The sequence below is a fragment of the Mauremys mutica genome, chromosome 9, assembly GCF_020497125.1.
Source record: "Mauremys mutica isolate MM-2020 ecotype Southern chromosome 9, ASM2049712v1, whole genome shotgun sequence".
In the NCBI taxonomy this organism is placed as follows: domain Eukaryota; kingdom Metazoa; phylum Chordata; order Testudines; family Geoemydidae; genus Mauremys; species Mauremys mutica.
The window spans coordinates 56,024,545-56,041,024 of record NC_059080.1 but is presented as its reverse complement, the minus strand read 5'-3'; the positions used below and the strand labels follow the sequence as shown (position 1 = coordinate 56,041,024).

Sequence of the window (16,480 nt, the reverse complement as noted above, 5' to 3'; positions counted from 1 at the left end):
TTAAAACCAATAGTAAAAGGTTCTATAGCCATATAAATAAGAAGAAAACAAAGAAAGAAAAAAGTGGAACTGCTAAACACTGAGGCTGGAGTGGAGGTTAAGGATAATCTAGGCATGGCCCAATACCTAACAAATACTTTGCCTCAGTCTTTAATGAGGTTAATGAGGAGCTTAGGGATAATGGTAGGATGACAAATGGGAATGAGGATATGGAGGTAGATATTACCACATCCGAGGTAGAAGCCAAACTCAAACAGCTTAATGGGACGAAATCAGGGGGCCCAGATAATCTTCATCCAAGAATATTAAAGGAACTGGCACATGAAATTGCAAGCCCATTAGCAAGAATTTTTAATGAATCAGTAAACTCAGGGGTTGTACCTTACGACTGGAGAATTACTAACATAGTTCCTATTTTTAAGAAAAGAAAAAAAAGTGATCCTAGTAACCATAGGCCTGTTAGTTTGACATCTGTAGTATGCAAGGTCTTGGAAAAAATGTTGAAGGAGAAAATACACCTCTATCCTGTTATAACGCCACCTGATATAACACGAATTTGGATATAACATGGTAAAGCAGCACTCCAGGGCGGGCGGGGCTGTGCACTCCGGCGGATCAAATTAAGTTCGATATAATGCTGTTTCACCTATGACGCGGTAAGATTTTTTTGGCTCCCAAGGACAGCGTTATATCGAGGTAGAGGTGCAGTTAAGGACATTGAGGCCAATGGTAATTGGGACAAAATACAACATGGTTTTACAAAAGGTAGATCGTGCCAAACCAACCTGATCTCCTTCTTTGAAACGGTAACAGTTTTTTTTGACAAAGGAAAAGCAGTGGATGTAATTTACCTCCATTTCAGTAAGGCATTTGATACGGTTCCACTTGGGGAATTATTAGTTAAATTGGAAAAGATGGGGATCAATATGAAAATTGAAAGGTGGATAAGGAACTGGTTAAAGGGGAGACTACAACGGGTCATACTGAAAGGTGAACTGTCAGGCTGCAGGGAAGTTACTAGTGGAGTTCCTCAGAGATCGGTTTTGGGACCAATCTTATTTAATCTTTTTATTAATGACCTTGGCACAAAAAGTGGGAATGTGCTAATAAAGTTTGCGGATGACACAAAGCTGGGAGGTATTGCCAATACAGAGAAGGACCTGGATATCATACAGGAAGATCTGGATGACCTTGTAAAATGGAGTAATAGTAATAGAATGAAATTTAATAGTGAAAAGTGCAAGGTCATGCATTTAGGGATTAATAACAAGAACTATTGTTATAAGCTAGGGAGGCATCAGTTGGAAGTAACAGAGGAGGAGAAAGACCTCGGAGTATTGGTTGATCACAGGATGTGTATGATCCGCCAATGTGATAAGACCGTGAAAAAAGCTAATGCGGTTTTGGGATGCATCAGGCAAGGTATTTCCAGTAGAGATAAGGAGGTGTTAGTACCGTTATACAAGGCACTGGTGAGACCTCATCTGGAATACTGTGTGCAGTTCTGATCTTCCATGTTTAAGAAAGATGAATTCAAACTGGAACAGGTTCAGAGAGAGGCTACTAGGATGATCCGAGGAATGGAAAACCTGTCTTATGCAAGGATACTCAAAGAGCTTGGCTTGTTTAGCCTAACCAAAAGGAGGCTGAGGGGAGATATGATTGCTCTCTATAAATATCAGAGGGGTAGCCGTGCTAGTCTGGATCTGTAAAAGCAGCAGAGAGTCCTTTGGCACCTTATAGACTAACAGACGTATTGGAGCATGAGCTTTCATGGGTGAATACCCACTTCATCGGATGCATGACATCCACGAAAGCTCATGCTCCAATACGTCTGTTAGTCTATAAGGTGCCACAGAACTCTTTGCTGCTCTCTATAAATATATCAGAGGAATAAAACCAGGGAGGGAGAGGAATTATTTAAGCTCAGTACCAATGTGGACACAAGAACAAATGGATATAAACTGGCTATCAGGAAGTTTAGACTTGAAATTAGACAAAGGTTTCTAACCATCAGAGGAGTGAAGTTCTGGAACAGCCTTCCAAGGGGAGAAGTGGGGGCAAAAGACATATCTGGCTTCAAGACTAAGCTTGATAAATTTATGGAGGGGATGGTATAATTGGATAGCCTAATTTTGGCAATTAATTCGTCTTTGACTACTAGTGGTAAATATGCCCAATGGCTTGTGATGGGACGTTAGATGGAGTAGAATCTGAGTTACTACAGAGAATTCTTTCCTGGGTGTCTGGCTGGTGAGTCTTGCCCACATGCTCAGGGTTTAGCTGATCGCCATATTTGGGGTTGGGAAGGAATTTTCCTCCAGGGCAGATTGGCAGAAGCGCTGGAGGTTTTTCGCCTTCCTCTGCAGCATGGGGCACGGGTCACTTGCTGGAGGATTCTCTGCACCTTGAGGTCTTTAAATCACATTTTGAGGACTTCAGTAACTCAGACATAGGTTAGGGGTTTGTTGCAGGGTTTGTTACAGGAGTGAGTAATATTCTGTGGCCTGCGTTGTGCAGGAGGTCAGACTAGATGATCATAATGGTCCCTTCTGACCTTAAAGTCTGTGAGTATAATGTTTAATGATGAAGTTATCTAAGGTTTATGGCAATGAAAAGAAAAAAGGATACTTTAAAATGGCACTGTTTGATTGTAAGCTCTTTGGGGCAGGAACTGTCTCTCATTGAATTGTACAGCACTTACCACAACGCATCACTGTCTGATTGAGGCCTCTCTGTGTGGTTGCAATACAAAGAAATAATATGAAATTAATACAGATAGAATACATGTCACATTCTTAGTGTTAAAGTAATATAATCCTATAGCATGCTATATTATTATGGGAGAATATCCCATAATATTAAAAGCACCTAGGTCTCTCTGACTTTCAGTTAGACTTAGGTGTTTTAAATTTTTTTATCCATGACCTTGAAGTGAAGTGAAGGGGGGAACATCACGATCCAGACAAACAATAGTCCTCCACAACTAGAAATACAGAAACAAGAATAATTTGGATGAAATACAAGATAATACAGAAAATCTATATAGTGAGATCCTGATAGTACCCTGAATGCACTATCAGAAGGTTAGAATTTAATAGAACAGTTTAAAAGCCTCATAAAATATGTCGTCCTCTCTGTTTTTGAACACTAGGGTGTTTAGACATAAATTCTTCTGTGAAGGGAGCCCGTTTTGTTCGATTCTGCGATGCTTTCAACATTCCTCTGATCACTTTTGTGGATGTTCCTGGATTTCTGCCAGGTAGGCCCTCTGTATTTGTAACTCCCTATGATTGGGGAGGGAGGGCAGTCGGGCTAGGATATTTAATACCATTTCTCTTTGTTTCTTTATCTAAGGTTGTGTTTGTTAGGTAGGGTGTGTTCATCCCCTGTCTGTGCCAGAGCAGTTGCAAAGTCATCATGCAGGGCCCAGCCAAAGATGGGCTGTTTCCTTGCCAGAACCCCAGAAATCCTGCCCTCATCACAGCTAGATCAGAAGTTATTTGCACTTCACTTGCTCTGCATTTCCTTGTTATTTTGAGATTCCAAGTACCTGAAAAAGGGCTCAGCTATAGTGTTGCTACTCTGCCTTGTGTTAAGGCTGTGCAGAGCTGCACTGCTGCCTCGGGAGGTGTGAGAGAGATTGTTCCTGCAAAGGTGCAGTTGAGAGCAAACCCACTGCATCATCTATTAGTTCTCCTGACTTGTGATGTGGGGAGAAAAGGCCAGTCGGGCGTGAATTCCCAGTTGACCACTTGTGTCAGAACAGCTGCAGTATGTGCTTCCAGCAGTTCTTCTACTCAGAGCCCTGATAAAGAAGAGACTTTCAATCTCTTTCCCCTTTGGGGAGGGGGACCTTCCCCTCCTACAAACTGTTACCCTGGGGTATGCCAGGCTCTCTGGGCTTCAAGCAGTGCATCTCTTGCCGGGAGGCCATCCTGGTCAACGATGGACATTCCAATTGTATCTGCTGCGTGGGAGAGTCTCATATCCAACAAAGGTGTTCCATCTGCACTGCTTTTAAGGACAGGGCAAGAAAAAATTAGGAGCTAAAACAGACTCTTAATGATGGAGCATTTCCTCCAACCAGCCTCAGATCCAGGCCAGGAGACCACCTCCCTCCCACCCACCGACATCAGTGCTGAGTGAACACGGTGCCCTGTCAACTTCGGCACATTTACCTTGGTCTACCCGAAGTAAATCCACAGAGAATACCCACAGAATACTGAGTCATTCCCACAGAAAGATGCCACCTCAAAAAGACTTTGGTCCCCACAGAACAAGACCGCTGTGGAAACCTCACATTCTACCCTGGGTACAACTGAGGCTCCAGACGCTCTTAGTATTGATTCTCTAACCAGGGCTCCGGGCTCAGCAGAGAAAAAGGGCAGCAAGCATAACTCAGTAATGAAACATTCAGTGCTGCACAAGCAGGACACTGCATCATCAAAATATTCCACTTCTCAGAGGACAGTACCCACAAAATTTTCATTACCGTCTACATCCAATTTGGCCTCAGTACCAGGAAGATATGCCTGTCATATGGTCTCGGTGGCCCCTGAGGCATCCTCATCGGTACTGTCTACTTTGACTAGAGTGGACTTGCCAGGGCAGCATATACCCTCAGTACCAAAAACAGAACGGAGCCCTGCTCTTCAAACCCACCGAGTACTGCAGGATTCAGATTCTCAAGGGATCTATTTCTTTTGTAGATGCCTGAGTCTCCCTTGTTAGTTGGTAGTAAGAAGTTATCGGTACCAAGACAAGCATGGTCATGGAGGTGGGACCTGTCCCCTGGTGCTGCTTGACTCTCCAACACTTTCAGAATGCTGGGGCTCCCCCTCTTAAAGAGGAGGAATTTTCCTCCAATTTGAAAATTTCGATCCAGTGCTCCCCAACACTTCAGAAAAGTGATTTCCATCCTGACGCTTTTGACAAGAACGGGGAGTTCCACCAAAGACAGGCCCCAGGTTCCTCTGACCTATTCGAGCAACCAATGGATGCCACTCCTGATGCCTTTCAGACCTCTCCATTAGCCATACTGTGATCCTTGGGCTTCATATCATCAGCAATTTTCCCAGGCCCCTAGTTTCTTGTGGGGAATATGGAGGAGACGCTTGTCTGCTTCAGCTCCTCCTACTCCATTGCCTCAGGCACAAAAACCCTTTGAGAAACAGGAGACTAGGGCAGATAGAGATTACTCCCTGTGACGGGGTGTGAATCACCATTCTGGCGCCTCCTGCCGGCTGTCATGGGAATTAGCTCTGCTTCCCAGGGCACTCTCGTCTGGTGGTGCATTGCTCCCATCTCTTTTGTACCAGGACTCGCACCACTCCCAGGACTGTGGCATCATCTTTAGTGACACTGCCCTCTGGCTGTGCCACACTCTGTGTTCCCCCCCCCCTTTCAGGGGACCTGCAGTCTCTCCAGGGGACCTGCAATCTCTGTCCAGCCACTCCCTCAGTGGCAACTGCAGTCCATTGTCCCAGGGCCGCTTACCATGTGGCTCCAGCACTCTCTTCTGCCCTTACCTCAGGGCCTCAGTCTGCAGGCCCTAGCAGCCAGCCAGGAGCTCTCTCTCTAGCTCCCCTGGTCCCTGCTTGCAGCACTGCTCTGTCCCAGGTGCTGGCGCTCCTTCCTCCTGCTAGGAGCCTGGTCTTCTCCTCTGGAGCTTCAGTCAGCTACTGAACTCTGCTCTGCCTTGCAGCCCTTCTTGTATCAGCCTGCCGGGCCATGACTGGCTACTCCTCTCAGCCCCTTTCTAATAGGCTGCTTTTAACCCCTTTTCTAACAGTGAGGGGCAGCTGCCCCATCACTCTTCCCATATGAGGTGGTTATGCCTCCCCTATTGTCTGTGGCTGATGAGTTCAGACATTTCCAAGAGTTAATGAAGCACATTGCAGATTCCCTCTAGATTCCCTTGAAAGTCACAACATAAGCTCCTGGACATCCTCCAATGAACTCCCTCTACCCGAGCTGCCCTGCCTATAAATGAGGCCCTGGTGGATCTTGCGAAATCCATCTGGTGGGCCTCTGTGACAATTCCGTTGATGTGTAAATGAGTCAGTAAGAAATATTAAATCCCAGCTAAAGACTCTGAATTTCTGTTCGCCCATCCAATTCTGAACTCACTGGTTGTGGAGGCAGTGAACGAACATGGCAGATGATATCATGCAAAGGCTATGCGATTTGTTAACAACCAAAAATGCTTTGATCTATTCAACAGAAAGACTACTCATCCGTGACTTTTCAATTTAGGATTGTGAACTGTCAAACTCTCATAGCTAAATACAGTCATTCAAATTATGCCAAAATCACCACCTTTAATGAGCATCTGCCAGCTGATCAGTGTGTCCAGTTTCAAGCTGTTGTTAACAAGGGTCAGCTGTTAACCAGAACATCGCTACAGGCCTCATTGGACACAGCCAACACTGCTGCTCAATCCAGGTCTATGGCAATGGTCATGTGGAGGGATTTCCTAGTTCCAGCTGTCTGGATTTCCAAGGGATGTCCAAAGCATGGCTGAGGACCTTCCCTTTGATGGCCTCAAACTGTTCACAGGGACCTCTGGTGATTAATTGCATACCTTTAAGGATTCCAGAGTCACTCTGAGATCTCTTGGGACTTACACACCTATAAACAAATGAAGGTTTAGTAGATCCCAAATGGCTCAAAGATCCTGCCCCAGTTCATTCTCCAGATCCCAGAGACTGTTTGAACCACCCAGGAAAAAATTGAGATTCCAGAGAAAGAGACCACCTGCTCCCTCTGCACCCACTACAGAACCATCATCATCATCCAAGCATCAGTTTCGATGGGCTGGTTGAGGGCCCAGAACTGTCCAACTAAATTGAGCTATATATACACCATTTTTACCACCTTCCACCCTTCAGAAACTATCTATCCCGCTGTCTTCCCACGTGGAAGAGAATCACATTGGATAAATGGGTGCTGGAGATTATAAAATCTGGGAAATGTTACCTTCCTCCAGTATACCCACCCCCATCCTGTTTCTCCTCAGCAATTCCTCTCATGAACACCTGTTAAAGCAAGAAGTTGACTCACTTCTGTGAATGGGAGCTGTGGAACTATTTCCTATTAAGCACAGAGGGAAAAGATTCTATTCCAAATATTTTCTGGTCCCGAAAAAGAATGGGGGGTAGAGATTGATATTTTAGATCTAAGATTCCTAAACAACTTTGCCAAGTCTCAGAAGTTCAGGATGGTGTCTCTTGCAGCTATATTTCCATCATTAGAACCAAAGGAATGATTCCTCAACCTTCAGGGGAACCCAGGACCTCAGAGTGATGGAGGAAAACTCTTTGCCTGCCTGCTCATTTCACTTCTAAGAAAGGACATGTCAGCAAATCCTCCCCTTATGACTGCTTTATGTTGGGAGAAGTGTAATTAGGGCACAGATTTTTATCTTTCGTTCCTTTTCACTGTAACTCACCAGAGCTGCTGTGTCTCACTGATGTTTTCTTACCCAAATTAATTGCAGTTTGCCCGTGGGAGCCCAGTATTTGTTTTCAAGTATGGCCTGAGATTGTCTTTGCTGTCTGTTTTTGTAATTATTCTTTTGTGTAGGATTCACAGCTCTGGCAAGTTCTAGGAGGGAATGTCTTTTCCTGCAGCTGACCCTGAATAATGGCTTTGAACTGCCCTTGAGTCTGAAGTGAAAAAACACATCCTTCTCCATGTCAGAGTATTATGTTTCCAGAGAAGTGAAATTAGCAGATAAGGAGGAATTTTTCTCTGATAAATAGGTTGAGGTCTCGTACTATTTTCAGCTGAACCAAAATTTGCCACCAAGAGGGAACCTATTAACAATATTTTTATGGTATTGTGATACCATATAGCTGCTATACACCTGCAGTATACATTCATTGCAGTTCTCCATATGAGCTTTCCTTACCCTATTGTCCAGCATGGAGATGTGGAGAACACTCTTGTACAGTAAACACCACTGGGGGTGTGCGGCTTTGATAAGTGCTAGCTGACATGCTGGCAGCACCTGGAGAGAGCTGTCCACGTGAAGTGATGTGTTTTTGGTAACTTTCCTGAAAAGGTTTTTTGGTTCTAATAATTTTTAGGCACAGCTCAGGAATATGGAGGAATCATACGTCATGGTGCAAAACTACTATTTGCCTTTGCAGAAGCAACTGTGCCCAAAATTACTATCATCACCAGAAAGGTAAGGTGTCATTATTTCTTGGTGTTCTCCAGGGCTTCCTGTTCTGCTAGAAGTAATGTTATTCAGAGGCAACTTCCTTCTGGACTCCTGTTGTCTCTTGCTTCCTCTCTCATAAGGCTTCTTTCTTTCAACTTTCAAGTAGCTTATGTCTCTATTCACCTGTCAGAATGTTGCTACAACTCCTCCCTGCCCTTTACCACTAAGCTCCTTCAATAGTCTGTCTGCTCTCACCTTCATTTCCTCACTTGGATCTCTTGCAGACAAGTGTCTGTCCCCTCCACGTCACTGAATTTCTCTCACTGAGGTCACAAATGACCTAACTCTGGCCAGATCCAGACTTGGCATTCTCTGAACTTTTTGTCACTTTAGACAATTGAATCCTTCTATTGCCTCTCCTCCTGGAGCTGTGATAAGTCTGTGTTCTTCTCCTTCCTCCTCTGCTGCTCTGTTAACATTTCCTTACATGGCTGCTCCTCTATCTTATGCTTTTTCATTGTCCCTCAAAACTCTGTCCTCAGTATCCTTCCCTTTGCTCTTCTGTTCCTATCTTTCTGTTGTTTCTGTTAGACACCGTACTGATAGGTGCCTTGTAATTGCAAACTCTATATACCTTAGCTGCTCTCAGGGGTTCAGCTACCATCATCTCGCTTTTCCTTCTCGGTTCAACCTCACCTTTTGAACTGCTTATAAGACACTCTTCTTATCTGCTTATAAGAACTTATCTTTCTACCCTTCTCCCTACTTTCTCTATTGTTAAAAACTCCAGAATCCTCCCTTTCTCCTAAGCTTGCCACCCTGGGGTCATTTTGACTCCTCCTTGTAGCATAATACATTCATCAAACCCTGCTACTGCTTCTTCCTGTCTAATCTCTCCCTATTTCTTCTCTGTCCATATCACTAAGAACCTGCTCCTTGAGCCCCTTCAGATCCTCGTTTTGGAAGATGCATGCCCTGACTCAATGGTCCCAGAATGTTCAGAGCTGTGTAACCATGAGTGTTACATATGGAGCCCAGTGTTATAAATCATGACTGTTCCCTCTGTGTGTAGCATCACAAGTGGTCTTGGGACCCTAATCATTCCTCTTTCCCTTTCTCTTGTGCAGTTCTACTTTAACTGAAACTTAGTGTGTGTTTATTGTAATTCATCATTAGTAGTAAAATAATAATAATTATTATTATTATTAAGTTTGGTTGGCTAGTTCCTGATTGTTTGAAATGGCCGACAAAGTGAAATGCCCAGTCTTCAGATTGTGGGCCTTGTGGAGTAAAAACGCCTTCCTTCTCATATGCCAGCACTGTTTGTGCCAGGGGTATCCCTGTGAGCCTCTTTTGCCTGTGCAACATTTGCTTTTAGAATAAGGACTAGCAGAGATGGCTTTAGCTGCTCACCCTGTGGAAACTGCATTGCAACACTGAGACATATTTGGGTCCAGCACCCAATGAAAAATCTGAATAATTGCCCATCAGAGAATATTAAGAAGTCCGTGGAAGTACTGTTCTGCTGTCATGTAAAGGTAGGTTCCTCCAAGAGGACAGATGAAGAAAAACTTAAGGTGATGATTGAGTTCTCAGATCACATCTTTACAGCACTGTACAGATTTTGCATCCAACTGGCTTCTACTTGATCCTGTCACAATTCTGAATCATAAGAGTAGAGCTGAGAAATTTAGATCTGAACAGGCCTGTGAGAGTGAGTCTACAGGAGAAAAAAAGCAACTTTGAAAACATGGGGAGAAAGTGTTTTCCATGAGGACAGCTACTAACTAAGCCAGAAAGATTGCCAAAAAGGATTGCAAAAACATTTTAAAGTACATCAGAACCAGGAAGCCAGCCAAATAAGCAGTGGGCCACTGGACAATCAAGGTGCTAAAGGAGCACTCAAGGAATATAAGGCCATTGCAGAGAAGCTAAATAAATTCTTTGCATCAGTCTTTACTGCATAGGATGTGAGGGAGATTCCTACACTTGAGCCATTCTTTTTAGGTGACAGATCTGAGGAGCTGTCCCAGATTGAGGTGTCAGTAGAGGAGGTTTTGGAACAAATTGGTAAATTAAACAGTAATAAGTCACCAGGACCACATAGTATTCCTTCAAGAGTTCTGAAGGAATTCAAATGTGAAATTGCAGAACTACTAAGTGTAGTTTGTAACCTATCATTTAAATCAGCCTCTGTACGAAATGGCAGTAGGGATAGCTATTTTTTAAAAAGGCTCCAGAGGCGATCCTAGCAATTGCAGGACAGTAAGCCTAAGTTCAGTATCATGCAAATTTTTCAAAACTATAGTAACGAACAGAATTATCACACAGATAGATGAACATCATGTGTTGGGGAAGATTCAACATGGCTTTGTAAAGGGAAATCATGCCTCATTACTCTATTAGAATTCTTTGAAGGGGTCAACAAACATGTGGAGAAGGGTGATCCAGTGGATATAGTGTACTTGGATTTTCAGAAGACCTTTGACAAAGTCCTTCACCAAAGTTTTTATGCAAAGTAAGCAGTCATAGGATAAGAGGGAAGGTCCTCTTATGGATCAGTAACTGGATAAAAGACATGAAACAAAGGACAAAAATAAATGGTCAATTTTCAGAGTGGAGAGAAATAAATAGTGGTGTCCCCCAAGGATCTGTACTGGGATCAGTACTGTTCAACATATTCATAAATGATCTGGAAAAATGGGTAAACAATGAGGAGGCAAAATTTGCAGATACAAAATTACTCAAGACAGCTAAGTCCAAAGCAGATTGCGAAGAGTTACAAAGGATCTCATAAAACTTGGTGACCGGGCAACAAAATGGCAGATGAAATTCAATGTTGATAATGCAAAGTAATGCACATTGGAAAACATAATCCCAACTATACATACAAAATGATGGCATCTAAATTAGCTGCTACCATTCAAGAAAAAGATCTTAGTCATTGTGGATAGTACTCTGGAAACATCCACTCAATATCCACTGGTGCAGCGCCAGTCAAAAAAGCTAACAGAATGTTAGGAACCCACTAGGAAAGGGATAGATAATGAGACAGAAAAGATCATAATGCCACTATATAAATCCATGATATACCCACACCTTGAATCCTGCATGCATTTCTGGTTGCCCCATCTTATAAAAGATATATTAGAAATGGAAAAGGCACAGAGAAGGGCAACAAAAATGATGAAGGGTATGGAACAGCTTCCATATGAGGAGAGATTAAAAAGCCTGGGACTTCTCCTTTTCCAAGCTAAAATGACTAAGGGGTGATATGATAAATGTCTCTAGAATCATGAATGGTGTGGAGAAAGTAAATACGGAAGTGTTGTTTACCTCTTCACATAACACAAGAAGCAGTGGTCACCCAATGAAATTAATAGGCAGCAAGTTTAAAACAAACAAAAGGAAGTACTTCTTCACACAGCGCTCAATCAACCTGTGAAATTCATTGCTAGGGGATGTTGTGAAGACCAAAAGTATAACTGGGTTCATAAAAGACTGAGATAAGTTGATGGAGGATAGGTCCATCAAAGGCTATTAGCCAAAATGGTCAGGGATGCATCCCCATGCTCTGGGTGTCCCTAGTTTCTGGGGAGTGGGTGATGGGATCCCCTCGATGATTACCTGTTCTGTTCGTTCTCTCTGAAGCACCTGGCATTGGCCACTGTCGGAAGACAGGATACTAGGCAATATGGACCATTGGTCTGATCCAGTGTGGCCATTCTTATGTTCTCATTAGTTGCTGCAGATTCACTGTTTCATGACTTGGCAACACATTATTTTCATATAAATTTCTGAACTCTTAAGATAACTTTTTATTTCTCTTTTTTTATGTTCAGCATTGATTACACTGCTGATACCAGCAATATAAGAATATAGATGCTAAAATTGGATGTCTTGATTCTGCACTAATTGGTTATTTGATAGAACCATAAAGATGAGGATAGTATCAACTGAATTTGTTCAGTTTTCTTTTTTCATTCTGGTACAGTTTTGCTCAGAAGTACCATTCCCAACCTGCAATGACAACTTGTTTGTCATTTTCTAAAGGTCTTTCTGAGTCGAGACCAGCAGGTGTGTATTATGGCACTACTGTACTTTCAATACATTAACCCTTTTGTGATGAGGAAGGAGGAGGCCTTTGTGATGGACACATTTAGAAAAGCAGATAGTAAAAGTTGTACTTTCATGTCATTAGGTTTAGACACCTCCGCTGTCTCACTTTAGTGCTTCTGATAGAGGTTAACCTGGACACAGGCTTCCTGTGAAGTTTCGAGCAAAGTTATGCTAATGCTGAGCAGTTGCTCTCGAAATGGACCAACTTGGGCTCTCTTCAGTGTGTCCTTGTCTCTAGAATGGCAATACTTGCAGAAGGGATTTAGTTTGTTGCTGTTGTGCACTTGTCTGATATCAATGACTTTGTTTCTTCTAGGCTTATGGGGGTGCATATGATGTGATGAGTTCGAAACATTTACGAGGAGATGTTAATTACGCATGGCCTACAGCAGAGGTTGCAGTAATGGGTGCAAAGGTAGTGTTTCACTTCTGACTTCCAGCAGCCATAGCTATCTCTGAAAAATCATTGGAGGCGGCTTGCTGAGATGAATACAACTGATTTTTCTCTGAAGTATCTTATTAGTTTATAGCACAGCTTTTATTGTAGTGCTTTAAATCCTATGCCTTAAATAAAAGGGTTTTTTTTTCAAGATGGATCAATTATTTCAGTCCAGTTTCAGGGCATGTTTGTATGTCTTTCTAGGGTGCTGTCCAGATCATTTTCAGAGGAAAAGAAACAGATGCAGAGGCAGAATATGTGAATAAATTTGCAAATCCCTTCCCTGCGGCTGTCAGAGGTATCTGGGACTTTGTTCTTCAAGTTCCTTTCTTAAATTCCTTGGTTAAAGTCCTTTGAGAGTCAAATTTCACTTGTGTGGTCTATGGTCACGGCTAACACTTTGATCAAATATTAGTTTAATCTCACAGGGCATTTGAAAGACAAGGGATTTAGGAATTAAAGTGGCACTAATCATAGTTTGGAAGTTATTCAAACGCTCTTACATTTTTATTTTTGTTTTTTTAATTTTTTTTCCAAATTCCAGCTACAAAACAACACATCTGAAGGGCTTCTAATACAATTTCTTTGAAGCACTGGCGATATGTAGGACACAGGGTCATGTCTGAGGTGCTGATAAGCGTAATAAAAATGTTCTAAATGTGAGAGGTATTTCAAAACCTGGACAACTTCCATAGTACTTGGGAGCACTCTGACAGTCTGGGGGAGTTTAATGAGGTGTGCTGGTCAACTTTAGAAGGGACCAGACTTCTGGCTCAGCTTCAGTTCCCCAACATACACTGCTGCCCTAGGTGGTCGGCCAAGGGCCCTTAGTTTTTGTTGTTGTAGTAGTAGATGTAATTCTGTATTTCCATATATTTAAAAGTTCATTTCTTATAAGTTGAACCTTAAAGTGCATTTTTACTCTGAAAAATGGGTGTGTAGAAATGGCTCTTTCTCAATCAGACGATCAGTTCCCTGTATGTTTTAGTTACATCTGCTTACTCTACTGATCAGTATATTCATTTGTACCACGTTTTAGTCCTGTCAGTAGCACAGCGTGGTAGCATGCACAACAAGGTAGATTGTTTCCTGGCTAGTGGATTATCAACAGAAGTGTTAAATGTTTTCACTGCAGTGTTTATTGTTGGGGCCTGAGCCAGAAAAAAAACAGAATTTCGCTATCAGATGCCAGGTTGAATTTGCAGAATTGTCAGAAAATACATCTTGTCATTTGTAAACCGAACTGACTTGATTTGAACTGCAGGAGACTATACATATAGAACTTCCCAATGAAATTTACAGTTCTTCTTGAATTGAGCCCCCCTGTAAGTCTAAATTTCTTGGCTTTCTAATGTTTACTTATTTGATGATAAAGTTTATGCAAAGCGTTTTAAGTTATTGAAACACATTGTCAACTTTGTCAGTTTAACTCAAATGCTTCTCTTGCGAGTTAAGTTATAAATTAACCATTGCATGCAGTTCTCTAATACATTAATTGTTTAGTGTCTGCATAGTTTTGACGTTGCAAAGTAATTACAACTATATATATTGTGGTTGGGAGGCAATAGTGTTTGTGTGTAATTTGTTTTTGGTAAATTAAACAGGGTTTGTTGATGATATCATTGAACCTTCTACCACTCGAATCCGCATTTGCCGTGATCTGGAAGTGCTGGCTAGCAAAACGCAATCCAATCCCTGGAAGAAGCATGCGAACATTCCACTGTGAATATGATGAAGAATTGGCTACAAAATGAAGCCACTTTTGTGACACGGGGAAGTGTTCTGAATACATATATTCCTTAGCTAAAGTGGAGAACCTGAACTTAGCACTATGAACATTTCTTTTAATTTTAATTTGCTTAAGTATTATGTAGCAATAAATTTTGAGAGAATGGTTTTATCTGGTATTACATGATTACTTTTAATTAACAGATTCTTTATTTAGCCAACAGTCCTGAAATTGCTTCCTCCTTAGAAGTCATGAGTCCAAATGGATTTCAAGACCTCATGGTCTGATCTTCTGCAATGGAGACAGGGAAGGAATGTCCCTTGAGTCCATTGGCTTTCTGTCATTGTTTGGCACAGACAGAAAGGGCTCTAATAGAGAATCATGCCTTTGGATCCAGTCAGACTTTGGTATAGTTGAGATTTGGGCAGGACAACAGTCTGGGAATGGTGCATCATCTCTGGATCCTGGCCTATTGGTTCTGTCCCTGCATTACAGCACCCATCATATTTGTTAGGCAAAACTCCCAGTATGCTCCCTCTAATGGTGCTGATGGTGGGGTTCTTGAAGCATTGGGAACCATCCTGAGTGCAGTCTTGAGGAATTTGCTCTTGGGCTCCATAGCTTCACTTCCTCTGATGTTCTTTCCAGAGCAGCTGGTTTTATGCACCCATTGAAGCAACACTCTTTGGGTGATATTGCATTCTCATATGTGGGTGTAATAACACTTGGTGGTTAGAAACTTAATTGTTTGTCTAATTAAAGTTGGATTTAATGAAAGGTGTAAAATGTGCTAAAGTATCCTGACATTGCTCAATCCACTGTTACTTTTATCACAACTTTCTATTGCTCTTTGTGACAAGAGCCTGACAGAAAGTAAATTAATATATAACAGTGGAAATTAGTGATGGCTAATTGAAAATAAACAAGGTATGAAAATTACTGCACTTCAACATGCAGATTTGTGCTATTTAAATTCCCCAAATGCACACTGACTGGTGTGTTCAGTGCTTTGTGTGTATGGGACTGGTGCCTTGTTCCTGTGGGTGTGATGGTGCGGATTGTCAGGAATCAGGACCTACAGCAGATCCAGTCTCTGGGCAACCTAACAAGCGCTGCCAGCCTGTAGTAGGCTGCCTGATTGGCTTCACTGCCTGAGTGTGGGAAGAGCCAGCAGACAGGCTCTTAAGTCCAGCGGCTGCTCAGAGCATTCGCCCACAGCTGTGGAAGCTCCTGCACCTGCTTGTTCCCAGTCTTGCTCCCACCTTGTTCCAGCCCTGATCCGGTCTTTCCCCAGTCTTGCTTTGCTTCAGGTAACAGGCTTTTGACACTCAGCTCCGATTCCTGTCTTTTTTTACTCTAGCATTTGGCTTTTGACTCTTGTTCTGACCCTGAGCTCCAATTCCTAGCCTCCGACTCCAGCTCTGACCCTGAGCTCCAATTCCTGACTACATACTCCTGTTCCAACCAGTAGACACAACCTATCCTGGTCTGTAACACAGGTATAGGTGCCATGTGTGAGGATGTTGGCATTGTTTCAATTGTGTGATTTTTCACTTTTTAGTTTTCATGTATAAGGTTTATTTGTTGTATGTATGACACTGAGAAAATGAAATTAAAATCCACAAAGAAAGGGAACAATTGATAATGTTTTCCACTACCAACACTGTGACATCAGACTACATGCATGTGTGCTATAAAACAGTACAGGAACACAAAGGGCCTCCTGCAGGTTAAAAAGAAAGAAAGAAAAAAAAGGTGGTGGGCAGAGAGATGATTAGAGGAAAGAAGTAAACAGGCCAGGGTGGGTTACTCAGCCTCTGCTGTCAACAAAGTGTACATCTGTGACTGAAGCCAGCATAATCCAGTTGATTTAAATACCTAACTGTAGTACTATGGGGTAGAAACGGGTATCTGAGTGCGAAGTAATTTTTAGATAAAATTACTAAAAGAACACCAACCAAATTATTAAAATTGATAAATGGGAGAAACAACAATAAAACAGATGGAATTATTAACTGATTGT

General features: G+C 42.3%; 1 protein-coding gene across 3 annotated transcripts in view; it reads left to right on the top strand.

Annotated features, from left to right (window-relative positions):
* PCCB (propionyl-CoA carboxylase subunit beta) overlaps positions 1-14,628 on the top strand; it is a 76,254-nt gene extending 61,626 nt beyond the window's left edge. The window contains exons 11-16 of one of the 3 annotated variants that reach the window (XM_045030393.1): positions 3,155-3,262; positions 8,094-8,194; positions 12,606-12,704; positions 12,933-13,026; positions 13,993-14,053; positions 14,333-14,628. In XM_045030393.1, the coding sequence (XP_044886328.1) occupies positions 3,155-3,262; positions 8,094-8,194; positions 12,606-12,704; positions 12,933-13,026; positions 13,993-14,021 (431 nt within the window). In that variant the 3' untranslated portion in view covers positions 14,022-14,053; positions 14,333-14,628. The other 2 variants (XM_045030391.1, XM_045030394.1) reach the window with 2 other exon arrangements.
* Positions 14,629-16,480: the final 1,852 nt, after the last annotated feature.